This window comes from Malus domestica, chromosome 15 (assembly GCF_042453785.1).
Source record: "Malus domestica chromosome 15, GDT2T_hap1".
NCBI classification, from domain to species: Eukaryota; Viridiplantae; Streptophyta; class Magnoliopsida; order Rosales; family Rosaceae; genus Malus; species Malus domestica.
Window position 1 is genome coordinate 11,256,834 of NC_091675.1, and position 25,952 is coordinate 11,282,785.

Below are 25,952 nucleotides of genomic sequence, written 5' to 3' on the forward strand. Positions count from 1 at the left end.
TGAAGCTTCCTCACTTTAGCATCCCCTTTTGCCCTATTTTATCCGAATTAAGAGGAAAAAGAAGAAAATTAAAAGAGAAAAAAAAACAGAACGTGCCATAATTTACCAGGCACAAATAAACATCATCATCTACAACACAACACAAAAGCAAAAGAAAAGTTTTAAAGTTTCTGCCACTTTTCCGGCATTGGATGTGTCATGTGTGGAGGAGCTTGGCCAAATTATAGAGAGCAACTACAAATTACACGAACTTATTGATATCGTAACGTCTTATGTTAATAATATAATTTTATTCAAAAAATAAAAACTTTACACATATCAATATATTACTAGCACGAAATCACTATAACCGTACCATATAAGTAAATGAAAACTAATTAAAATAGCTTGAAAACTTTGAGTTTTAACGATAAGAAAAAAATAAAGGGTAAAGTGAATAGTACCATGATTGATTTTTTAGTATTAAAATATAATTTTTTGTTAAGAGAAAAATATCAGAAGTTTTTCGTTAAGGCTCTTCATCCTCGAAATTATAGGGCTGTGATGATTACATAAAACTATTGCCACCACCATATGCTTCCAAAATCCACCTCCCTCCCTCTCTCTCTCTCTAAAATTAGGATGTAGGAAGCAAGAGTCACCATTTGCATGTGAGCGTTGTGAGAGCAATGACTTTTGGTTGCCTCGGTCACAGTGTCCATAGAGATCCTCCAATCCAATACAGAAAAGCTACCTAATCAAGGCTTTAATAAGGGAATCAAACACTCCCCCGAAAAAGGAACAAAAGAAATTACCTTAACACAACCCCTAATCATTCATCCCCACCGATTTCTATCCCTCGCCTTTTCACTTTACATATCGCTCTCACCACATTCAACTCTTCTACAATTACGGTGTTTACGGTATTTTAAATCAGTCACGCATTGTTATGTTAAAAAGTTTAAACATATAATTGTGTACATAGAATTATAACACCATTATTTTACTTTTGACACGATAACTTTTTGTGTTCGATTATTAGTCTCGGTGAATTATCCGGCCCACAAAATGGTGGCATCCGGTTTTTTGTGACTAGGTCGGACGGTTCATTTGATCCGACTGACGGAACACGACAGATCTAGGTAAATTTCTGTGCACATTCATACATTATTAGTCTAGGAAACAAGAAAAGGAAAACAAACAGAGAAAGAAGAAAAAGGAGGAATCCGGTGGGTCAGTGACCAGCGCCTTACAAGATACGACTAATTAACAGCAAAATCTAGTACTCGGTGCGTTTGCTATCTCCATCGCTTCCCAAAGGCATAGAGATCCAAATGCCTCACGCCCCACCAACCACCATTTCTTCTGCTTAAAGCTTTCCATGGCCCATTTTACTACTCATCATTGCTAGCTAAAAGCACAGGATTAATTACCGAGATAAAAGGCAATGGACGTGGGAAGAAGGAAGAGCGGTGTGGTTGCAGGCTCAGTGTGGGAGAGCAGAATGAAGGTTGATCAAGTTAAAGGCGGGGTTAAGGTCTTCAATGGCGATCAGGACAATGCAGAAGAGACTAGTACTAATGGGGTTACTGCCGCAACTCGCACGAGGTTGAAGAGAGCTCCAGCTGGCGGCGGCGGTGCGGCGAGTTCTGGCAAGAGAAAGACCTGGAAATCTGAGACCTTTGAAGGTTCGGAGAAGAGCCCGATTCAGATTTCGAAAGGGAAAACAGAGTCCGTGAAGAATTCGGATGAACAGTGCAAGGAGCTGAGCGTCTCTGTCGATGGAATCAGGAAGAGCCCAGCTCAGCTGAGGAGGCTTAGATCTGAGGGAACCAAAGAGATTGGTGTTTCTGCTGAGAAAAATGAGAGAAGCCCAATTGGGATTAGGAAGCCGAGACGTGAATTACTGAAAAGTTCTAGTGATTTGGGTGAGGGAGCTGAGAGGAATTCGATTCAGCTGAGGAAGGTGAAATCGGAGTCGAGCAGGGGAATTGATGACCCTTCAGGGAGTGCAATTCAATCGGAAAAGCCGAAATCGGAGCCGAATAAGGCCTCCGATGAATCTGATAAGGAAATGGAATCGGTTGAATCGGAGTCGAGCAGGGGAATTGATGACGCTTCAGGGAGTGCAATTCAATCGGAAAAGGCGAAATTGGAGCCGAATAAGGCCTCCGATGAAATTGATAAGGAAATCGAATCGGTTGATGTGTCTGTTAAGGAGATTGAGGAGAACCCAGTTGAGAATTCTGAGATTGGAGACGATGGATCTGATGAGAATTGTAAGGAGTTCGGTGTGTGTGAAGAAATGGTCGTGAAATCGAGCGGTGGGAGCAATGCCGGTGTGCTCAAATCTGATGATGATCGTAAAGCGAAAGAGGACAATGACGGAGATGACGGCGGAGATGAATCCGAGGAGGAGGTGGACGAGGAAATTGAGGTTGAAATCGAAAAGAAGAGTGTTGACATCAAGGAAGTCAATGCAGCACCAGAAGAGAAACCAACGGCCAAGATTGTGAAAGAAGAAGCGAAGGTGGTGAAAGTCAATGAGGTGAAGAAGCCGGCCGGTCCGGTCAGAACTGGGTCCGGTCCGGCGCTTCTCCAACTTGAGCGCAGAGAAGTGAAAAAGCTTCTTCAGAAGCCGCCGGAATCCATTTCCTTGAACTTGAAGAAATCACCAGCTCCTGTTATAAAACGGGCAACTGTTTTTCCAAAGGTCCCCAAATATAATTACACTTCATGTAAGTTTCTTGATTTCTTTTGAATTCTACATCTGCATATTTCTCGATTTATGCTTGTCATCCTTTCGCACTAATCTTCTCTGTATCGTTCCAATTTATCATTCTTTCTTGGGAGAACTCCTAATTTGCATATTGCTATTTTAGTGATTTGGGTTTTGTTGGGATTGCTTCTTGGTACTAATCTTGACCTTTCTTTTCACCAATTAGTTTCAGCTTCAAAAGAGCGCCACAGCAGCTTCCCAGAAACACACAGCAGATTGCAAAGTCTAGGTGAGTTTTAATTCCTAATTTATTTCTTAATCTACGGAGAAGGGATTCAAAATTTGGTGTAATCGGAGGAGCATATCATACTAACCAACCGGCCTAATCCACGTCTGTTTTCATCGTTTTATTTTCTCAGTGGATTTGATAATGTGGAAAGATATATCAAGATCAGTTTTTGTGTTTGGAATTGGAACATTTGTGATACTATCATCCTCCTACACAAAGGATATTAACATCAGGTCAGTTAAATCCTCATCAAAATAAATTAACAAAAAAAAAATAAATTCTGCATTTCCTTCCTCTAAATCTAATTAATCTTACTTAATCCTTATTCCTGCAGCTTTATTTCTGTAATATCCTATCTTGGGCTTCTTTATCTAGCTGCCATCTTCCTCTTTAAGTCCATTATTTGCAGGTAATTTACTTTTCACTTTTATACACATACTAAGATAATTTTTTTTACCACCCTTTTGCTTTAATTTGGAAAATTAATATTTCAGGGGAGTTTTAGAAGTAGATAATACAAATTATGTAGTGGGTGAGCAAGAAGCAATTTGGTTGCTAAGACTGGTTCTGCCTTACTTGAATGAGTTCCTGCTGAAGCTCAAAGCTTTGTTCTCTGGTGATCCTGCCACCACAATTAAGGTACTTTCTTTTTTTTTTTCCTTCCTTTTTTTTATTTATTTATCTATTTTTTTTTCTGATAATGTTGATACAAAAAGGTTGGTGATGTATATTGTATCTTTTGCAGTTGGCAGTGCTGCTCTTTGTTTTGGCCAGGTGTGGCAGCTCCATTACCATTTGGACCATGTGCAAAGTGGGTAAGTCCCAATTTTTGTTCTCTCGTTATAAGTTGAGCTAGTCAGTTGGTTAGGACAGACATGCCGTCTCTTTGAACTTACGCTTAAATCTTTTTCCTCACACATTAGAATAGTTTACAGTAGAGGTCGCACTTGGTGCGATGGCAAGTGCCTTCGCCCATGAGCGGTAGGTCTCGGGTTCGAGACTTGGGAGCAGCCTCTCCATAAATGGGGGTAAGGCTAGCCGACATTCACCTCTCCCAGACCCTGCGTAAAGCGGGAGCATTGTGCACTGGGTACGACCTTTATTAGAATAGTTTACAGTCTGTTAAAGGTGAGCTAGGTCAGTCGGTTTGGATAGTTCATGCTGCCTCTTTACGCTTACGTTCAAATCTTCTTCCTCACATATTAGAATAGATTAAAATATTACCTTATACCGATAACAATGGATTAGCATGAAAATTGAGTTTTTTCTTTAAGTTTACATTTTACAATTTGATCAATGTTAGTGATACTCACACATCTCTTTTTACTTTTTACAAACCATTATTAATTTTTGTCAATTGATCTTATTCAATTCATTCAATCCGCCAACTAAAAATTAAGAGAAATGTGTAAAAAATAAAAATAGGTGTATAGATAACACACACTTAAATCAAGGGGAACACTAAAGTGACTGAACTAGGAGAAGGCTGTGTTCTGTTTTTATTGTCATTTTCGAATCCGGATCCTCTTTGTGAGGATCCCGAAATCCGTGAATCGTGTCCGTTCATCGTACATCGTTCTGTCAAAAATTATTTTAAATATTTTTATTTAAAATTAAACACAAACAGTACTTGATAAAAACTGACTGCACGATATACAATGAACGGACACGATTCATAGATCCCCAGGATCCTCACCAAAAGAATACAGAGAGGATACTGTTGGGTCATTTTCAACCCCACAAGTGCGATAAATTTTTAGTTGTGACGGGAATACGAATGGTACACCATGTGTTTTTATGTAAGTGGTGGAAAATTTTATTTGTTAAGTTATTAACTTTTTAACATACTTATTCTATTATTTATATAACACGTGATGTACCATCGCGTGTGAGACGGTCACATTGAAGAATCTCTTCACAAGTGCAGCCAAAACAGAGAGACAAGTGTGAAAAATTCTCTGAAAACTTAGACTTCTGATCGTTATTTTAACTTTTTAACTGACGATGTGGACATGTTCGTGCAACATGGCAGGCTTTTTCGGAGTTTTCACCCTACCCAAACTCTGCTCTTTGTATTCTGCCCAGATGACCGTCTACGGTAAATTTCATTCATTCCTCCAATTATTACCCTTGTGTCCCTTTTTATCAACTTATTTTTACTCCATGCATGTATTAGTATTACTACGTCACGCACTTCTTCTACGATATTCGCACCGGCATTTTGATCCATCTCACATTGCATACACGCACATGTTATGTCCAATAAATTTGTAGTAAACTCGAAAGAAATATGTAACCTGATGTATATCTTTTTTCAGCACGATTAAAAATCTCTTATAAACTCACCCACCCTTTAAAATTGTAATGGATCTGTATCTGTTAGTTTGATGATGGTCCATCACTCTCCCTAACGTGGAATTGATTGGTCCCCACACCCCCACGTTAATGAAAACGATATCCATTATGGTAAGGTCCCACACAAATAAGTCTATGAATTAACATTATCGTAAGGTCCCATGAACGACTAAAAGTTGAGGCAAATAATGGGCTTCAATCCTTATGGGCCCAACTGTGTTGGATTTATGGTCTAAGCCCAATGGATCTGTTATAGTTTTCACTATATTAATATTTAAACGAAGAAGTGATTTCCGCACGTACATAATGACATATATATTTTTTTCTTATGTCCACGATCGTTTATTTATGGTTGTTGGTTTGAATTAATCAAAGGAGAGTCCATTGTAGTATCATAAATATGTTTCCAACTATAATTGTAAAGCATATGCGTGCTTGTTCCTTTTGACCCAAGTTCCGAATCTCCTTCTCCGAACGTATTTTCAGAAGAGAGCTATAATTATTTTATAGAGCCTTCACAAGCTCAATGTGTCCTAACAATGTATGCTTTGGTATTGACGTGATCAGCTAAATTTTGGGTTCGGCGATTTCGGGATGCATGGGAGTCATGCACTCACAAGAAACCATTGACCATTGCCATTTTTCTACTGGTTTGGAACCTCTCTTCTGTCGTCGCTCGAATTTGGGCAGGTATGTTAAACAAGTCCCAACGCTTCTACGCGTAGTGTCTATCATTTTTTCTAGTAATTGCAAAATCACCGTGGCTCTCCCTCTCCATTGTTTACGATATAATTATGAAACCGAGCAACGTTTTTGCAGCGTTTATATTGCTCGTGGCCTTCCGGTACTATCAGCAGAAACTGGTGGCGGAGGAGTGGGCGGAAGAATCAGATGATGCCGCTGCAGGAGGAGGAGGAGGAGGAGCTCAGGAAACCTGGGAACAAGAAGGAGGACAAAGACAAGGGCATGTGGATATTACCAAAGAAAAGAAAGGATTCTAGACTCTAGGATTATACATATTATATACCGTATCTTGTGCTCAAATCAAGTTTTTTAAGTGTCTGTTTTATTCTGGTTTACTGTAGATAGCTAAATATCTTTGATTAGGGACATTGTTTAATCCCAGTTTGTGACCAATAATTACTTCACTTAATGTACTTTGTAGCTCTTACGAATATATAGAGGAAAATAAATGAAAAGTTTGGTTTTCGTTGACTACTCTTATTATCCATTCCATTGGTGTTATTGGTGGTGGACCTTGTGGTCGTCTCGTCATTAAGATTGCTAAGTTTCTAAACACTCCTTATTTGTGTACTTTAGGGTTTTTTACTACTGGTTCATGGTTGGTGTGATAAGGGCTCGTATTTAGAGTGTTGAGACGAGTAATCCTTTAAAAATGGTCATATGTGGATTTTGACAGATAAATGGTAGAGATTGACGTAAAAGATGACATTGATGCAGGAGAATGGACATAATATTGATCGAAATAAAAAAATAAAACGAAAATAATGAATTCGGAATATTACATGAGCCATTTGTGATGGAAATCCTATTTTTATGTTGAGGATTATGTGTGCAAGTTGCAATTTGTGCAGGTTGGAGCATAACTTGACCTTTACTATGAAGGAAATCTTAGTGTACGACCGTCGGATCACATAAAGTGTCAAGTTGATGGCACGTCTCATCCCAATCTTCGGAAGGAGGGCTGAACCCAGTTACAAGTGTGTTTTTTGAATTTTTTTTGTCGATGCAGTCGATATTTTAATTGAAATATCGAAAAAATTAGATAAAGATATGAAAAAGGAAGGTGAAGTTTAAACTTTACATGACATTTATTAAAATTCATTAAAATCAACAAATTTTCTCGATATTTTTGATATATCGGTTAAATATTGACCATATGACATTCACTCAAATTCATTTTAAGTGTCAATGTTGTCAAGAAAATATCTTTGATTTTCGTCGAAAACAACCGATACCGATATAAAAAACATATCGAAAAGCACTAAACAGATACAGTCGTCAGAGCCGGAAAGGACGAAGGAAGACGCCGAGGAGTGCTGGGAAATGAAGGATTCCCAGTCTCTCGCGTCGCGGTGAGGAATTTGAATGGGTTTCCAAGTCTAGCTTCAATTAAAGGCAAATTCCTGCAAATTGTCGGATGGTATGGAATCAATCCATGATGCTGATTTCGTTTCACAGTGAAGAAGAAACTGGACTTTGGAGTCTGAGCCAAGAATTGAGATTCCTCTGGAATTTTGTTTGAGTGATGAACCTTTTATGGTGGCCACTGATGGACATAGTGTCTCCTATAATGTACGCACGCAAAAGCTCAAATACCTTCTTTTTTATGGAATTGAAGATAATCCATGTACTGAAGTTGTTGTTTAGGTCGAGATCATTGTTTCTGTCAATGGAGACAACAAGTTTAAGGGCGCAGATCCAAACAGACTCTCTGCAAGGTATGCAATGCTTCCCTTTCTGTGGTTTTGCATTTGTAACATAATTTGCATTCCAATTTCAATGCAGAGACCTTTCTTTGTGAGGTGTTGTTTGTTCCCTTCAGATACACATGATTATAAGATAGTAATGTAGAACAATTTTGCCTACCTTACAATTATTTGCAACTAGAGAGAGGTTCTCTACTTTAATCAATTACTAAGTTGTTTTTTCCCTTTCAGGAGTGTGCTTCTCTCACATGAAACAAGGTTAATTAGGTTTTTTATTTTAATTCATTTACAGTTTTATCAAGAGTAGATGCATGTGCATGCTCTTATGTTTTTCCCCATTTACTTAAATCTTTTAATTTTGGTTGCCATGTGACACTTATGTTAGGTCATGTTTAGAAGAGGCCAGTGCACAATGGGTGAACGAGCCTATGCTCTGAAAATGGCGTAGCTGCTTGATCCTAGGCAAGAGTACTTTGGCGTAGCTGCTATAGTTTAATATGTGTGAACAACACAGCTCTGGAACCAGCATGTACCTTATTGGATTAAGGCTATATTTTATTACATGCACTTGAAGTTCACCCCAAACTCAGAATGATGCTCATACCAGACCGAGTTCTGCTGCCCATGCTGTTTTGATTGTTGATGATACAGAAAATTTAAGTATTTGATTCCCTTGGTGATACTGAAAATTAGAAGTGCTATGTTTTAATATGTGTAATGTAAGCAGCACAACTCTGGAACCAACATGTACTTTATTGGTTTTCTGGCTATATTTCAATACATGTACTTGACTTTGGTAATTATTAATTTTGTGTGGTGCAGGTAGATGCAAGTTCAGCCAAAACTCAAAATGAAGCTCCTGGGCTGAGTTCCGCAGCCCATGCTGAATCAGTAAGTGATGCTGTACATTTTCTCATTATTTCATTTATTGCGTAATCACACAACCCAGTTTAGACCGAGTGAGTGTTTTTGTTCATTTAGGGGAAGAGGTAGACCAATGGGCAGAGGAAAAGGGAGAGCCACAGGCAAAGGCAATGAAACTCAATTTGCATCTTCTTCTCGAACACTAAGTGAGAGAATCATACATGCAAAATTTACTTTGTTAACTTAAGGCTTAGTTTGACGTTTTTGTTGTGGTTTCGTGCTAAAAGGAAGAGGAAGAGGCAGTCAAGCCATGTCATCATCAAGGCGAATGGAGTTCACACAGCAATCTGCTGTATTGCCATCACCTTCACAAACTGTGACAAGAGGAAGAGTTCAAGGCGGGGCCAATGTAGCAATGGCAACTTCACAAGACTTGCCCTTCCGACCATCAACTTCGGTTAATGCCAAGCCCAGGGGAAGATCGAAACACTTCATTTGGAAACCATGAAGTATAGAATCTGCTGTTGGAGTTGTGCAACTGAAAGCAACCTGAAGAGAGTTCCTTGTAAGTACTAACCATGTCCTTGTTGTGCATAGTTTGAATAGTTTACTCCTCTTGTCTAGTTTAGACCAGTTCCTCTCAAGCTTACTTTATCAGCAATCCTCGACAGTAAATTGAGCCGCCATTTAATAGGGTATCATTGTCTCATAAATCATTAAAGTATTGAATGTCGTTTTCGATGTGAACTAACTTTTGAATTTTTCATTAGGCCAAAATAGAAATATGATTTCTGACTAGTCTCTCTGATCATATGAACTTTTTATGTTGTCTAAAAGTTAGGATACCAAAGAGTGGCTACTTTGAGCTTGTATATATAGAATACGGTGCCAAATTTTCTCAATGCCACAAACTCTAATCTCTTTCCATTACAGGTTGCAGCTTCTGAATGAATAGAGCTGCACCAATTATAAAGTCAAGAGCCCCAACTCTGACCATTATCAGCCTTGCAAGGCCTTAACAACAACATTCATTAAGTAGTTTTAATGAATCATGTTTGGAAACTGCATTCGGTGGGCTTTTGAATGGTAAGTTTATTGCTTAATTATTGGTAAGAAATAATTAAATGCATAGACTAATTATGGTTAGTCTTTTAAACATGTGGCACAATCTGGAGGGAGGTAAGGCTACACAATGGTTAGGGGGTGAGTAAAAATGCATAAACTAACTCTTGACTGACTGGCTTAAATTCTGTAAATTAGGACATCTATAGTCCATTTGGAAATGCTTCTCTAAGAAACAGTTTTTCTGGAAGCTTTTTATGGTATATCCATGTAGAAATGAAGAACATTAAACTTATAATTATGCTGAACACTGGGCAAGCCAAATTTAAATAGTGTGTTGCTATTCCTACCTGATGTCATGTCCTCAACCACCATTAGGGAAAATCTTAACAACAAATTTATTCATTCATAAATGACCTTGATACCTTTTATTTATCGTAATCTAGCCAACTCTGTACTCCCACATAGACCTAGTAGACCTATATTATTTCCGCCCCATCTTCTTTAGTTGGATGCAGTGCTCCAAATAAATCCTTTCAAGGGATCTTCTCTCGTTGCAGATTATTGATCACCATGTTTTCTTTTCTTTAATTTCCATTGTTTAAATTAATCACAACTGACACTAACATAAAGCTTCACTTGAGTTTTGGTTTCTCTATACATAAAGAAGAGTAATTCGCCGATTGCCCCCCCCCCCCCCAAACTTGTATCCCATTGCCAATATTACCCATAAAGTTTTATTGTTGCCAGTTTCTTCCCTAAAAGACTATGAATGACCAATTTCTCCCTATCTTCAAATTTATCCAAATTGCATCCAAAAAGTAGCATGTTGGTCATTAAATCTTCTATTATGTTTGTTATATTTTCTTTCTTAATGTTGTTATTATTATTTTTGAAATGTGACATTTTCAATAGAAGGTTTAGATGAAATGCGGGGAAACATGGCCGTATGGGAAAATTGGCCATTTATATTAATTTATTGGGAAATCGTCAAAATACTCTCGATTTAGGAAACTGATATCCGCACACCCCATTCCTCCACCTGCAGACCCCTGTTTATTTATGTTCCTTGATTCTCCTTTTGATTTATTTAGTATAATATCCACAAATATATAGGGTGTTAAAAAAAAAAATGGTGCGCGGGAATCATGTCCTATATATATATGGATTATTGTTCACTTCTTTCTTGATATAAATTGTAACGTAAAGTATGTTCTCAAGACAGATAATAAATGGCATCCACATTTGGACCATTTTTTTTCCTTTTTAGTTTATATAAGTCCAATGGGTCCCCCGAACCGTTCCATCATCAAACAGCAGCAAAAGAAGAACAAACCCTAGAGAGAAATATCAGTATGACTGAGCTTTGACTATAACAGAGAGATTAGTCAGAGCCAAGCGGAAAGAAGAAGCAACTAGTGTTTGGAAATGAAGGAATCTCAGTTGCTCCAAAGAGGAATTTGAATGGATTTTGAAGTTTAATCAATTTCTCCTCTTGGACTCGGCACAATCGGAAATCCAAGGTAAGATTTCCCTTGATCTTGCTCCATCATTGTTCTGCCTTATTTAATTTGCTGAAAAGCATAAAAGGAAACGTAGAGGAGGAGAAATTAATTAATTAGTTCATGGCAAAGTCGAGTAATTTGACGGATGATATGGTGGTGCAAATCCTGTCTCGATTACCACCAAAATCTTTGATGCGATTCAAATGCGTCCACAAGCTGTGGTGTGATCTAATTGATAGTCCTAGCTTTGTGGCGAGTCACCTTTCTAACTCGAATTTGAAATCGAAATCAGATTCCTCCACCAGCATTGTTGTAAAACATACTGTTAAAAATGTGGAGGATGATAGGAAGCACGTTTTATTGTCATTGCTTAATGTTTGCAAGGATGTTAGCGACGATGATGACCGTGTTGAGGATCTTGGTGCTGTGTATCCTTTGCTGAGTATATCTTCCCCTAATTTTGAAATTGCGGGTTATTGTGATGGGATTTTTTGTCTAAGTCTTCACTTGTGTCCCGAGGATATTGCTTTAGTCAATCCAGCTATCATGGAATTTCAGTTTCTTCCCAAGTCTTGTCTGCTCCTCCCTCCCCCACAACCAGATGTTGCTGATGGAGTGGATACCATTACCAATGCCATCGGATTTGGGTATGATTCCAAAGCTGAAACGTACAAGGCGGTTAGAATTGTGAAATTTTTGCCAGGGCCTAGAAAAGCAGAGGTATGCACTTTAGGTGCTGATTCTTGGAGAGGTCAAGTTTGAAATCGATTGTTCTGTCATCTGGACACCTTCTTTTTATTTCTACTTCAAGGGGGTTTTTTATTGGTTTGCTACGGATCTCCATAATAACGATTTCATCCTTACATTTGATATGGGTGAGGAGGTATTTCGTAATATACCAGTTCCGTATGATTCCCTGGAGAGATTTGCATGGAATTGCAGCCTTGCAGTATGGAATGAATCCATTGCTTTGTTTTGCTACTGCAAAGATGAAGGAACTGGACTTTCTATCTTTGATATATGGGAGATGGATGATTCTACCGATGGGGTAAAAAGTCCGTGGAGTAAGAAACGCTTAACAATCGAATCTGTACCAAGTATAGAGATTCCATTGGTATTTTGGAAGAATGACGAGCTTCTTCTGACGGCCACTGATGGATGTGTTGTCTCCTATAACATACGCACTCAAAAGCTCAAAGACCTTCCTATTCATGGCATTGAAAATCCACTATATATTCAAGCTGTTCTTTATGCAGAAAGCTTTGTTTCTGTCAGGGGCGGCAGCCAGCCTCTGGCTATAGACCCAAACAGATCCACTGGAAGGTATGTAATGTTTTTCCTTCGCGTGTTTTTGCTTTTATACATTAATTAGTGTTTAAATTTTGATGTTATATACCCGTCTTTGGGAGGTGTTGTTTGTTCCCTCCAGTTCTTCATGATTATAACAAAATCAGATGTTGTTCCTGTTGGAATTTTGCAAACTAGATAGAGGTTCTCTATTAATTTTTCTTTTCTTTTCAGTAACATGCTTCTGAAAGAAAACAAGATTGTTTAGGTTTTCGTTCATTCTGATTCACTTACCTTATCTTGTGTACATTCATGTGCGTGCTCTTATGTTTTTTCCCAATTACTTAAATCCAGTGTATCGTTCGAGTTGTACTTTTACCCGAGGCATGTATGAGCTTATGCACTGGAAATGGCTAAGCTGCTGGATCTCAGGAAAGAGTACGTTGGGGACATCGCGTGAGGAAAATGTATGTACTTGTTTCTCTTGTTCTACTTGAATTTCGTTGTGGTGAAGGCGTATTTTGAAATGTTAATTAGGCAAATTCAATGTATGGAATTTGGTTTTCTGTTTTAATGGAGCGAACTCTATTTTCATTACAGATTACATTGCAGCTCCTGTATTTTATAAAATCTAGAGGCCCAGCTCCGATCATCGTCATTTTTGGCAGGCCTTAACCGCAACGGTCTTGTTACATGTTATGCCCAAACTTTTGAACTGACCGGCTTAAACCCATAATGCTTGGGTTGGCTAATCAGAATCTGTTCGTGTCCAATCTGATTTCAAACTCGATTGAGCGGGTTAGAATGAAGAAAATATTTGCCCAAATTTAACCTGACCTCAATCCAATCGTTTATTGGGTTGGGTTGATGCATTTCCGGTCCATGTCAACCCAAATTTAACTCCATTTTAAGCCCAAACTCACTCATGCACATATTATCTATCCCATTCATATTATTTGAGTCATTGATAAGTTTTTGAGTGACTATATCTGAAGTTTATTAGCAGTTTTCATATGAATAATGAATGATACTGTTACTTTTACATTTCTTTTGGTTGAAGCTTTTGGTATACGTCTTGTAATTTAATTTCAACTTTGCCTGGTTTAATTAGTAGGCCAAGTTGTCTTCTCTAATTTTTGTTTGGATAGTGATGTATAAATGGTATTTTAACCAATATTGGAGTTGTTTGGTTCAAAATTTAAAAAATCATAAAAAAATACAATTTTATAAGATGAACTCGATAAGTTGGGTGTACAGTGTACCCGAACCCAACCCGAGTAAGTCTGAACTCTATTAAAACTTGAACCCAACTTAACCCCCATGAACCCGAACTCAACCCAAGCCCGAATCATGAAGGTTGGGTTAGGGTTTGGTTGACCATCCAACTGTCTAATTCGTTCGAGTTGCACCCCTAACTTAAGCTAGGACATTTACGACCTTCAAATTTCTCTATAGAAAGAAGTTTTCAAGAAAGTGCTTTTATTTGAAGCACGTTAAATCAATGAGTGAGATATGCTTTATTATTTGGTTAGGAGTTCAGCAACTCGCCGAAAGAGTCTCATGATACGAAGATAGGTTGTCAAGAACATAGAAGAGGTCAGTTAGTTAGTTGGTCAGGTCTAATGTGGATCTCACATGACAGTAGTTGGAGCTGGCAACTCTTTTAGAGTTCCCTCATTTGGAATATGTGGGTAAAAGAATCAAGTTGGCTCTTGTGAACAACTTGATGCACTCATTTTGAGTTAAATCATTTCCACTTTTAGAGATCACCCCAAAAGTTCAAGTAGTTCTTGAAAAAAAAAGACACAATGAAAGAAAGCACTGTGTTTCTTTTTTTTTAACTAGAAGCACTCTTAGCTAAAACAATTTCACCAAAAACATTATCAAAAGCGTTTTTAATTATCTTAAAATGCTCCTAAACTATTCTAAATACGACCGAGAGAAAACGACTCATCCAAAAAAGAATGGAGTGGAAGATGATACTTAATGGATTGTTAACTTATTTAACATGTTCTAGAGTTTGGCAGGTGGATATATTGGTTACCAATCCTCCATTTCTCATCTTATGATTGAGCCTATTATATATAATGATACTGATTGATGCATCTAACATTTCCATAATCTCAAAAAAGGACAAGACTAACGATGATTAAAGCAAATTGCCAAGACTGGTAGTTTTTTTATGAGCATCATTTACCACGTGTCACATTTAGATATAGCTTGTTAATTAATTAGGTTAATATAGCACAAAGAGAGGGACTGATCAAGAATTAGGCAGATTGATTAAAGAAACACGTGGATGGCCCTGATGAATACAACTATAGAGAAAACTTCAGATTATCAAATGCGTGGGAGACTTCGTCTTCTTAAACTTGATTAGCAAATGAATGAGTAATGCTAGAAAATCACACATTTATGCATTTTGTACACTTGTCTTTATAAAACCAACTTTCGTTAGCTTCTTAAGATTTATGGATGAAACTTCAAGCGTAAATATTATGCATCTGCTAGTATTTTTATCGTTTTCGTTTTCATTTTCAAGTGTAAATATTCAATAAAAATTACTTTTTAAATTCAATAAATAGTTAGGCCGCTTTTAAGATGGCTTCTATATTCCTTAACTCGTACACAGAAGACGATATTTTAACTAAAAGCTCGCATTTTCACAAAAAATTATGAGTAAACTCTTTTTAATCAGTTTTGAAAATTTCTAACATGAGTCATCATAAAACATATTTTGGTGGAAATTTAGCCGCACCAAGCATCGGCGTAGCCAAGTATAAAGATCTGGTGGGTTATAGCATAGGGAGAGTTTTAATTTTTATGTTTAAAAACACTAATCATTTGGATTATTTTATGATTTTAAATTGCCATAGTCCACATAGCAAAGAAAAAGTCTGAATTTTAGGACAATTTTAGGGAAATAAGAGTTAATAAATGTTAAATAAACTCATAATTTTAACCAATACTAAAATTTAGTAGTAATAAATTAAAACTTCCATACCACACACGGTTCTTTATTTTATTCATTTGAAAGTTTTGAAGGCTAGAAGCCTTGAAAATTGACTATAAGTTTCTTGCTTCAAATTTTTTTTTTCAAGTTTACTATTATATTATTGTATGTAGGCAACAAAAAACATTGAGCAATTAATTTTGTAGTAATATATTTAGTTTAGCTCACCCACAGAATACTTCTTGGCTCCGTCATTAGCACCAAGCTTCTTCAAAGTTCAAGAAGGAAATTTAAAGGATGTCATGATCGATGAAACTCTGTTCTAGTTATATTCGATCTCGCTTGTATTTTCATGGGCTTTGTTAGTTTTTTTCTAGCTTAAAAGATTCCATAACTAAATATTAATCCATAATATAATTGAACAAAAATGGAATTGACATCAATGGCATGGCACGCTAATGAGCCTCTACCAGTCAAATCTAAAGTTAGAGACGTGGCAATGACCCTGATAATTATTGTTAATTGCTATTTATACTAAATAATTTACTTAATGGTCGTGATGTATATATGCATCTCACACTAGTACGAAAAACACTTCGCGCGACGCAGGTCCTTCGTCGCGCAAAGTCCCAAAACGTCGCGCAACACCTAGAACAACGAACCTTCGTCGCGCATAAACCGTCGCGCAAAGGCAGTGACAGAAGGCTTTGCGCGACGAACATAGGACATGCGTCGCGCAAAGCTACTTTGCGTGACGCAGCCTACGTCGCCCAAAGCCACTTTGAGCGACCAAGGATGCGTTGCGCAAAGTAGCTTTGCGCGACGCACATTTTCAGTGTCGCGCAAAGAAACTTTGCGCAACGTAGCCTTGGTCGCGCAAAGCCTTATTAAAAATAATAAAATATTTTTTTTATTTTTAATAAACCTTTGCGCGACCAAGGCTGCGTTGCGCAAAGTGTCTTTGCGCGACACTAAAAATGTGCGTCGCGCAAAGATACTTTGCGCAACGCATCCTTGGTCGCGCAAAGGTTTATTAAAAATAAAAAAAATTTATTTTTGGCCATAACCACATCTTTGCGCGACGCAATCTACGTCGCGCAAAGGCTGATTAAAAATTGGAAAAATAATGTTTTTGTCCAAAACCAAAAATCCTAATTTTTAGATTTTTAATAAATATTATAATTAAATTCTAAACAATAATTAATTAAGGAAATAAAAGTATTTAATTATAAAATATATGAAAATATACATACAAGCAGTCCAAACAAAAAAGAAAAAACTACAAGTAGTCTTCCATACATCAGGCTACTAGGTATCGGTAGGTTGAAGTGGCTCGAAAGTCGAAGGTGTAGTAAGATCAGGTACTGGTAGCGAGATTTGGAGGCCGGACGTCTGTATGGCTCGTACAAGGTCTCTCATCTGCTCTTTCATTTGCTCGCCCTGGGCCCTCATCTGCTCCTTCATCTGCTCACCCTGGACCTTCATCTGCTCTCCCTGGGCTCTCATCTGCTCGCCCTGGATCTCAAGCTGACCCTTTAAGGTTGTCACTTGCTCCTTCAATGCATCAACCTCTGCTGTGTTCGAGTTGGAAGAAGAGGCACCCGTCTCACGAACTCGTGCTTTCCCCATGCACCGAACAACCTTACCATGACGACGACCAAAGTTTTGCTCCATCACATCAGTCACGATCTGAAAACCTGCATCCTCGGGTACCGTGACGTCCTCGATCGGAGTATCTGGGGGTAACTGTGATGTTGCTTCTTGGACAACAGCATCGCGCTTTTCCACCATAAGAGCCTGTAAAAATAAATTCAACAGGGGACAAACATTTTCATTCATTTCATCAAGAAAACAAACATCTCCAACAAGCCAATGCACACTTCATAATAGTTGATATTTGAATTGTAAACCCTTGTGAATTTGAACCACCAACCACGTATGAGATAAACAAGGGAAAATATAAAGCTTAGAAATCAAAATCTCACGTCTCAAGAACATCATATGCAGAAAAATTCAAATCCACACCACAGAGTCATTTACACAAAAGGCAAGCAATAATGATCCATGGTCCCTGTTAAAAATAATTGATTGTTGGAATTCAAGGTTCATTTTTTATTTCAAACCACCTGCCATAGATTGACTTTGTGACTAAAAGAATTTCGTGACATGCAAAATAGCAATGAAATTGTAGAAGAGTTTTGTGACATGAAAAATAACCATGAACCTTCAGCATGTATTGCAAAGCAAACCCCACTATTCAACTGATTTAGCATAGTTGTAATTGTCAACCAATCTCTAGCAGCAACTGAATTATAAGGACCAATAATTCAAGGAATGTAACCATTGAAACTTCATTTAGCATCAACTACAATACATACCAACTCTTGTTCAATATCCAGTAAAGTAATTATGTTTAATTCTCCGACAACAGTAAACACATAAATATAACAAAATTCAATACCCGGACCGGGATTTATCACACTAAAGAAACACATCAACCAAACCCATTATCCCAACTTTAGAAATTCCAACTATAAAACCCTCAAAAGGCACCAATAAAAAAATCTAAAATTCAAGGTAATTCACTTCAGATTGCAGGAGCCTTATCTGACCCTTCCATCAACTTGTCATCAGTTGGACAGAGACAGTGTAGGGTCGAAATGTGCTCTTGCTGCAATCACTGAAGTCCAGTGCACCCATGGACGTCAAGCCAATGATGTTGCTCACTGCTTAGCCAAGTCTAGTTTGAATGTTGGTAGTCAATTAATGTGAATGGCTTACTGGCCCTACTTTTATTCTCGACATCCTTGTTGAGGATACATTGTAACTTAAATTTGTCTGATTGGGTTATGGCTGATTTGGCCTCACCCTATCTCCTATCATATCCATATAATGTTTAATAACAGAATATAAACAATATTTGAACAATTCATACATATAAGAATAATAACAATTACATATACTTACATGAAGGTGCTCAGAGATCTCATTTCCAGGTCGAACGTAAACTTCCTCGAACGTGTCGATCTCTGGGAACTTAGAACCCCCTGAAGAAAAAAACATTAAGAAAATTTTATTAATCAATAATAATAAATAAATTGTATAAAATTTCAAAATTAATATACCTGACATCGTGCCTCAAGCCTATACGAAAAGGGCTTCGAACCAGAATGGTGGAGAAGTGTCTTTGACTCTTGAGCTTTCTTGCCAGCAACAGATTTCTTCTGTTAAACACACAATATACATGTTAGTGCGACTATTTGAAATAAATTAATAAAACAAAGCTTTAAAAAATAACTAAAACAATAATACATTATTATTAAAATATTACGTACATACCACAAATTTTGGGTCCATAAAATGTTTGCAAAGCCACTCCCAATCCTCTGGCCGGTCCTTCAACTCAATTGGGCAACCATTTAGGCGAGCAACCTCTGGATCATTGTATCGCTGAAAATGCGTGTGAAGATAGTTCTTCCAATGTTTGTACCGGGTTGCTAAGCCCTCCTCTAAGTAGGCCATGGCCTCGGGGGATATGTCCTTAAGATCAAAAACGACCTACGAATATGAAAAACAATAAAATAATAGTAAGAAATTTAATAAGATTAAGATAATATATTTTGGTTTTTAATATTTGTAAACAAAACTATTTACTCAGTGACAGTAATGTGTATATGCCATTCATTTCAAGATTACTTTTAAGTTTGAAATCGGTGAGGTGGTATGAAATTATTTACTCAGTGACAGTAATGTGTATATGCCATTCATTTCAAGATCATTTCAAGTTTGGAATCAGTTGAGGTGGTACTAAATAATTTAAACAATGACCGTGATGTGTATATGCATTATTGGTTTTTTTTTTCTTGGTTGAGGAAACCCTATTTGGAAAATTGAGTGGCCAATTTCTTTTGACAGCTTATCTTCACAACAGTGAAGACTTGGATATTGGAACAATGAGGAGGTTAAGGTCGTAATATCACCATGCATGCATATGACAGACAAATTTTCTCCTTCTACAGTTTGCACTTGTGATACAGAGCTTTCATGACCACGTGATTTAATTTTGTTTTCAACAAAAATAATACACGTCCATGGATGGTTAATAATTATTGTAGCTTTCTGTTTCACCTAAAGTCACCCCGTCATCAAGCATAAATTGATCATATAACATGCAAAACCCTAATTGTTTTCAGGAAATAATGTCTTTATCGTCAGAAGAAGAATATAATGTCATATTTACCACAAAGGGGCTTGCGACCAAAGCTAGCCTACACATTTTATATTATCAATTAACATGTTCAATAATTTGCAAAATACGGTGATTGATACATTCGTAATTGAGGTTATACATATATATATATAGTGTGTATGTGTTTAAGTATGTCAAGAGGAAAGAGACAAATTGTATCCATGGATTGTGGACCATACTCTCTTATTTCCCTATGAGGGCCACCCCTTGAGTTAAACAATGGATGAAACTAATTATATAAGGTTTGATAGGTCGATCGATTAAGACTAATTATGTAGATTAATTATAACACCCTAAGATCGCAAGCCACTTCGTTGCCTTGTAAATGATACTACGCACCCTAATCGATCTATTAAATCATTTATAAAATTTGTTCACACTACAATGTCAATGTATATGCCAAGTGGCAAAGTTAACGGTGTCCTATTGTCCACATATTCATGGTCAATAAGATTTCTCCTTTCAATTCCAGTGATATTAAATAGATTTAATTTTAAATTACGACAAATAAGATTCGAGTAAAAAATGTAGAGGACAGAGCTATTGGTCAAGCCAATTTGATTACACTTATGTTGCAATGGAAAACTGAGGTACCAATGTATAAGCAGGTTAATAATTATCTTATTCCTTTTCAAACAAATTGGTTGGTATTAGACTCCATCACCCCGAAACTTCTCTCTCCTTCCCCAACACAAGTGTATTAGACTCCTGGTTGTTGGTGGGTCATTCATCTTCTATGGCTTGATTTCTAAGGTGGAGATCTATGTACTCCACCGGTTTGTGGCGGTGCCGCCTTACTTGGCCAGATCCATGGCGGGATCTCTTTAGATGTGGTACGGTGGTCTTGGCTAGAGTTTCCTAATCCTCACTGTGGAAATAATTGATTGGTGGATTCCATTTTCGAAGTAGTGGTTTTTTGTAGGATTGTTGTTTGTACTGCAACTAATGAAAAATGTCTCGCTTAGCAAGTTATGTGGCCTTGCTTATTAGCGAAAATTTGATGTGATGTGGTTTCGATTTTGGCAATGGCACTGTGTGTGCCTCGGTTTAGGTCTGGTACGTCCGCCATTTGTGATAGATTTGTACCGATGGTGCTTGTGCTGCTGCCGATGCTGCTTGTGGTAGCCATTTACGAGACTACTCTTTATGCTTGTATGTGCAAATTAATCCAGACCAATAAATTGATCTTGTTCATTAATGAAATGCTACCGCTTCTTGTCAAAATAATTTTTTTGTTGGTTACAGGTCTATCATCTCACATGGTAGCTTTTATTCTGTAATCACTATAAATAAATAATTGATTAACTGCCAGTTAATTATATTCTGGTAAGACATTCAAATCCAGTATGTGATGCAACTTCTATTTAAAAATTACTAGGGGAAAAAACAACAGATCAGAAGAAGCTACTTAATTATATACTTCTTCTTCTAATTATAATATCACCAAATTGATCCCCAAAACATTGACGATTTCACTTGAACTTTCATTTGTTTATTTCTTAACTTAATGCGTATCGAGCAATGCTAGTCAAAGTAAATAAATTTAGAGTTTAATCAAGTTGGTTAAAACAATGTCTTACTCTTTTTTTTTATTCAAGAGTAAATTGTAGTAATGGTTCCTCAATTTTAATCAAATTTGAGCAATGGTCCCTCAACTAAAAATTCATTACCATTGGTCCCTCAACTCATCAAAATGTGTAGCTATGGTCATTTTTATCAACTTCATCAGAATTTTGTCAAAATAAGTTATGTTGGAAAGACCATTGCTACAATTGAGATCCCTCAACTCATCAAAACGTGTAGCTATAATCATTTTCGTCAATTTCGTCAGAATTTTGTCAAAATGAGTTATGTTGGAATGACCATTGCTATAATTAGGTTAAAGTTGAGAAACTATTGCTCCAATTGAGTTAAGGTTGATGGACCATTTCTCCAGTTGGATTAAAATTGAGAGACCAATAGTAATGAATTTTAAGTTGAGGGACCATAACTACACATTTTGATGAATTGAGAAACCAATGGTAATATATTTTTAGTTGAGGGACTATTGCTCCAATTAAGTTAAAGTTAAGGGACCATTCCTACAATTTACTCTTTATTAAAATTTGAATTTTTCTCCCTAGTTTGGATCAATTTAAATAGCTAGTGTGTTGGAAGAGTGGCTATATTAAGATAAATTGGAAGAAGAAAAAAAACTTAGAAACAGAATTGAGCTAATCTAGTGGATATGCTGCTTGGTGTAAAGTCAACAGATTTGATTATTGTAATTTATCTTTAGATCGAGGTCTTCAGTATTACATACGTACAGAAAGAATGCGTTGAATAAAACTGCAACGAAAGAGTGAGAGGTTCAGACATGTAGCTAGCATCAATCCTGCAAATCTGGAGTCAATGAAATTAATGGCGCGGTTACGTAACCGTAATGAAAATAGGAGAAATTGAATTGAGAAGGAGTTGGAATGAGGAGAGGTTAGAATCGGATTCATGTTGAAGTTGTTTACTTAAATGTTATGAAATCGGAACAGAAATGACATTAATTCCATAAAGTTGTTTACTAATTCAGCAGAATTGGAATATAAACCAGTATGATTACTAAAATGCCCTTATCCCAAATCAAATATTTTATATACTTTTTTTAATAAAATTTGATATAATATATAATAGGGTAAATTACATAATACCCCTCAGGTTTGAGGTCTATTACAACCTCATACAACATCTTTAAACATTTCACTTTCATACCTCACGTACTATTTTATTTCAAAATAATACATCCGTTTGATTTTCCATCCATTGGTTTGTTAAATGCTGATGTGGTTGCCATATTTGTGCTGATGTGGCTACCACGTGGCAATTTGTTTTTTTATATACATTAAAAATATTATAATATTAACCCTATTAAAATAAAATAAAATAAAAAAACCAGAAAAACCCAAACCCAGAAATCCTGCCCCGCAACCCCACATCCCACCCCCTTACCCATCTCTTCCTTCCCATCCGTCCATCCCCTCCACCAAGTACCTTTCAACGCGGGTCCCACCTCGACCTCTCTCTCTCTCCCTCCTTCTCTCTCCTCTGTTAAATGTGGAATTCGAGATGTGTGGTTTTTGAAGTCTAGTGTTTGATGAACGGAAATGGTTGGCCACGATCTTGTAGGCGAGGTCTTCAATTTAATTATTTATAAAATTAAAAAAGAAAATAACGGCGGGGACGTGGTTGAGGGCGATGTCGGTGCTGGAGAGGGCATGCTGAACAAAATCAGGGATGTAGTTGGTGTCGCCGTAGGTGGAGATGGAGACGGGCCCACAATAATTCATCTTCACGAGGGCAGAACTGATGTTTTGGGCGATGGCATGGGCATCGTAGACTTTAGGGACCTAGCAGTTCTCTATGTCCCACCACACCGACGTTTTGGCGTTCACGTACTACACCTCCGCCATACCGATGGAGGGCGCCCCCGCCACTGTGGTGCTTCCGTTCACATCCCCAGGCATTGTCGCCCTCTAAACGCTCGAGATCTAACGATTATTGAAAAACGAAGACGATCGTTTCTTCAAAACATCAACATACTAAATTAGAATCGAAATCCGACTGATTGATTCGCTACTCCTCCTACTTCTTCTCCTTCTTCTCCTTCTTCTTCTTGTTGTATGGGTGATTCTTTTCTAAGAATTGCAGATTGATCTGTCTGGCGCCTGCTTTGTAAATTGTAAATGGGTTGGTTGGTGGGTAGAATTAGGTATGGAAGTGCTTCAATAGGGATGAACCGTGGGCTGAGTGGTGGATTTTGTAAATGGGAGTTGCAGAGAGGTGAGGGGGAAGGAAGGGGATCTGGGTTCGGGTTTTTCTTGTTTTTTTTTTCTTTAATTTTTAATTTTTTTAATAGGGTTAATATTATAATATTTTTAATGTATAAAAAATATTTTTTTGCCGTGTGGCAGCCATGTCAGCATTTAACAGACCAATAGATGGAAAATCTAACAGAGGTATTATTTTGAAATAAAATAGTACGTGAGGTATGAAAGTGATGTTTTAAAGATGTTGTATGAGGTTGTAATATACCTCAAACCTGATGAATTATTATGTAATTTACCCTATATAATAGTAAGAAAAAAAAATTAAATTGCTTTTTTATTTCATAGACACACGAAAATGCTTTTGTTTATTATTATTATTTTTTATAAATTTAAGTTACTTTAATATTTAAATTTTCTCGCTCAAATTGTAGTTTCTTCTCTTCAGCATATGCATAGAGTTGTGCATAATGTGAATGAGGGCATAATAGGAAGAAAAAAATGCATTCCTGATTCCCTCACCCTCTTGGAATTCAAATACCTCAGCTATCCAGGGAATCTCACTCCTCCAATTTCAGGAATTGCATTCATTGTTTCGGGTGGGGTCCATCACACTATTGATTCCCTAGTGTTTAGTAAACACGAATAATCCGTAATTAGAACTCAATTTCGTTTTTTGATTCCCATTACCCTTACGTAAACATGCTATAAAATAGTAGCAATAATTTTTGGATTTTTGTCGTTTATTTGTTTTCATTTGCTATACGTATATTTCTCTCATGCTAGGATTGTCACATCTTGTGACTTTCATAAATTCATTGTCCAACAACAACATGCAATAATGCATATATCTTTTGCATCATTGCAATAATGTTTCATCAAATCATATTTATATTCACATACGTGACGTCTTATTGCTCAACCTCTTCTCGTAATTATTACTTATTTTGAGTTTTAAATAATCAAAATTCTCTGTATTCGAGTTTAAATCTTCCTTCTCGCATTTTAAATTATTTAAGAGAAAACTACTCAAACGCCAAAACTTGCAAGTTGTGCATGTGGGGTTCTTCAGCCTGCATTTAGGAAGAAAGCCATAATCAATTAATTAAAGAACGAACTTCATGATCTAAGATTTCAGAACCATTGGACCAAAGAAAGTATCAATTAATTAATCAATCAAAAGGCAATGTATTTGTAGGTAATTAGCATGCACTTGCACACCTTCATTCTACTAGCAAAGTAAGTAGCTGGCTGCTGACTAATGTGTCGAGTCGACTAGCACATTTTCTTTTTTATCCTTAATTTGCTCTTCGATCTCAGTAGGCTCATGCATCAAATCCCAATTTATCACATGACTTTAATTAATATTCTTATTAGGGGTGGTCAGGTTCACGAATCAACCGTCCAACCCAACTAACCTAACCAAAATGGATTGAGTTGGGTCGGTTGTGAAGGGAAAAAAATCCCGGCCACCGGTTATCTGCACAAGTTCTATTCGGTTTTGAATTTTTATAACCCAACTAAACCGACCCACATCGCTATGATTCATTGGTTTTTCTCATGGTGGCATTGGTTGTTTCTTCTACAACCAAAGCACAAAATTCTCCCGTCTATGAATTTTTATGCGATTCCTCAGCACCAGCCTATTTAATATTTCTTGAATATAAGAAAAATCATATCATGAGATTAAAAACAAATAAATAAATGGTTATTTTGGAAAAACAATATTTTGGACGTTAAAAACACTTGTATAATGGATAACTCGTGAAATCCGCTCAACTCAGGCCACAGGTATGGTGTCTCTAAATTGGTGTCTCTTATGTGTCTCTTTTATACCATTTTGACATATGTCCTGAACATTAACCTCAAATTTAACAACGTTAATCTTTCAAGAATGAATTAAACAAAATGTAAAATTTGATATTTAAAAAAACAACGCATTCTCGATGGTCATTCACCGCCGGCAAAGCCTCTTTTACTCTTCCCTCTCTTTCCGATGAACCCACCCATTGATTATTAGTTTTACTCTTGGGTTTCCTTTCCCCTCTTTGTGGGTTCACTTTCCCTTTCATATATAACCATCAAATCCTCCCCAAATTTCTTTCATTATTTTCAGGATTTGTTAGAACTTTTACAGAAGATATGTTCTATTGGGATTTGCAACCAAAGCCTAGATTATATCCCTAATCAGTGACATTATTCCTAAGAAAATTAGCAATAGATTCTACCTTGAAATTAATCTGACTGAAGTTTGATTTGATTGTGGGTATTGAATGGGAAGATAATTATTTCAATCTTGGGCCAAGAGAGAAGGAGAGATAGAGGGAGGATCCGAGGGGAGGCTTTGGTGACAACGAGTAGGAGTGTCCAGAGTTGGATTACTGGCGGTTGATGAGGTTTATCTGGTTGCGTGGACAACATCTGCTAGTTCTTTGTTTTTTTTTGT

General features: G+C 37.0%; 2 protein-coding genes, 1 long non-coding RNA gene and 1 pseudogene across 4 annotated transcripts; 2 read left to right on the forward strand and 2 right to left on the reverse strand.

Annotated features, from left to right (window-relative positions):
• The first annotated feature begins 1,151 nt into the window (after positions 1 to 1,151).
• Positions 1,152 to 6,560, forward strand: LOC103400324 (reticulon-like protein B21). The gene is made up of 9 exons (XM_029094232.2): positions 1,152 to 2,717; positions 2,925 to 2,987; positions 3,118 to 3,220; positions 3,322 to 3,396; positions 3,482 to 3,626; positions 3,733 to 3,802; positions 5,020 to 5,085; positions 5,910 to 6,032; positions 6,162 to 6,560. Exons 1-9 carry the CDS (start codon positions 1,427 to 1,429, stop codon positions 6,341 to 6,343), a joined length of 2,118 nt encoding a protein of 705 aa, XP_028950065.2. The 5' UTR covers positions 1,152 to 1,426; the 3' UTR covers positions 6,344 to 6,560.
• LOC114821860 (U6 spliceosomal RNA) lies at positions 2,743 to 2,834 on the reverse strand (annotated as a pseudogene).
• Positions 6,561 to 7,351: 791 nt separating the features above from the next.
• On the forward strand, positions 7,352 to 13,552 carry LOC103456391 (uncharacterized). 2 transcript variants are annotated; one of them, XR_011576529.1, is made up of 11 exons: positions 7,352 to 7,658; positions 7,734 to 7,804; positions 8,178 to 8,511; positions 8,615 to 8,683; positions 8,774 to 8,862; positions 8,944 to 9,221; positions 9,590 to 9,742; positions 10,989 to 11,241; positions 11,608 to 12,546; positions 12,865 to 12,977; positions 13,111 to 13,552. It is a non-coding gene; the product is annotated as an uncharacterized lncRNA (long non-coding RNA). The 2 variants fall into 2 exon arrangements; XR_011576530.1 differs by lacking the exon at positions 8,178 to 8,511 and having other exon boundaries at positions 7,454 to 7,658.
• Positions 13,553 to 16,667: 3,115 nt separating this feature from the next.
• LOC139192269 (uncharacterized) lies at positions 16,668 to 19,037 on the reverse strand. Its single transcript, XM_070814099.1, has 4 exons — positions 18,803 to 19,037; positions 18,589 to 18,687; positions 18,431 to 18,510; positions 16,668 to 17,260 (listed from the first exon to the last, which is right to left on the reverse strand). Exons 2-4 carry the CDS (start codon positions 18,593 to 18,595, stop codon positions 16,772 to 16,774), a joined length of 576 nt encoding a protein of 191 aa, XP_070670200.1. The 5' UTR covers positions 18,596 to 18,687; positions 18,803 to 19,037; the 3' UTR covers positions 16,668 to 16,771.
• Between the last annotated feature and the right edge of the window lie 6,915 nt (positions 19,038 to 25,952).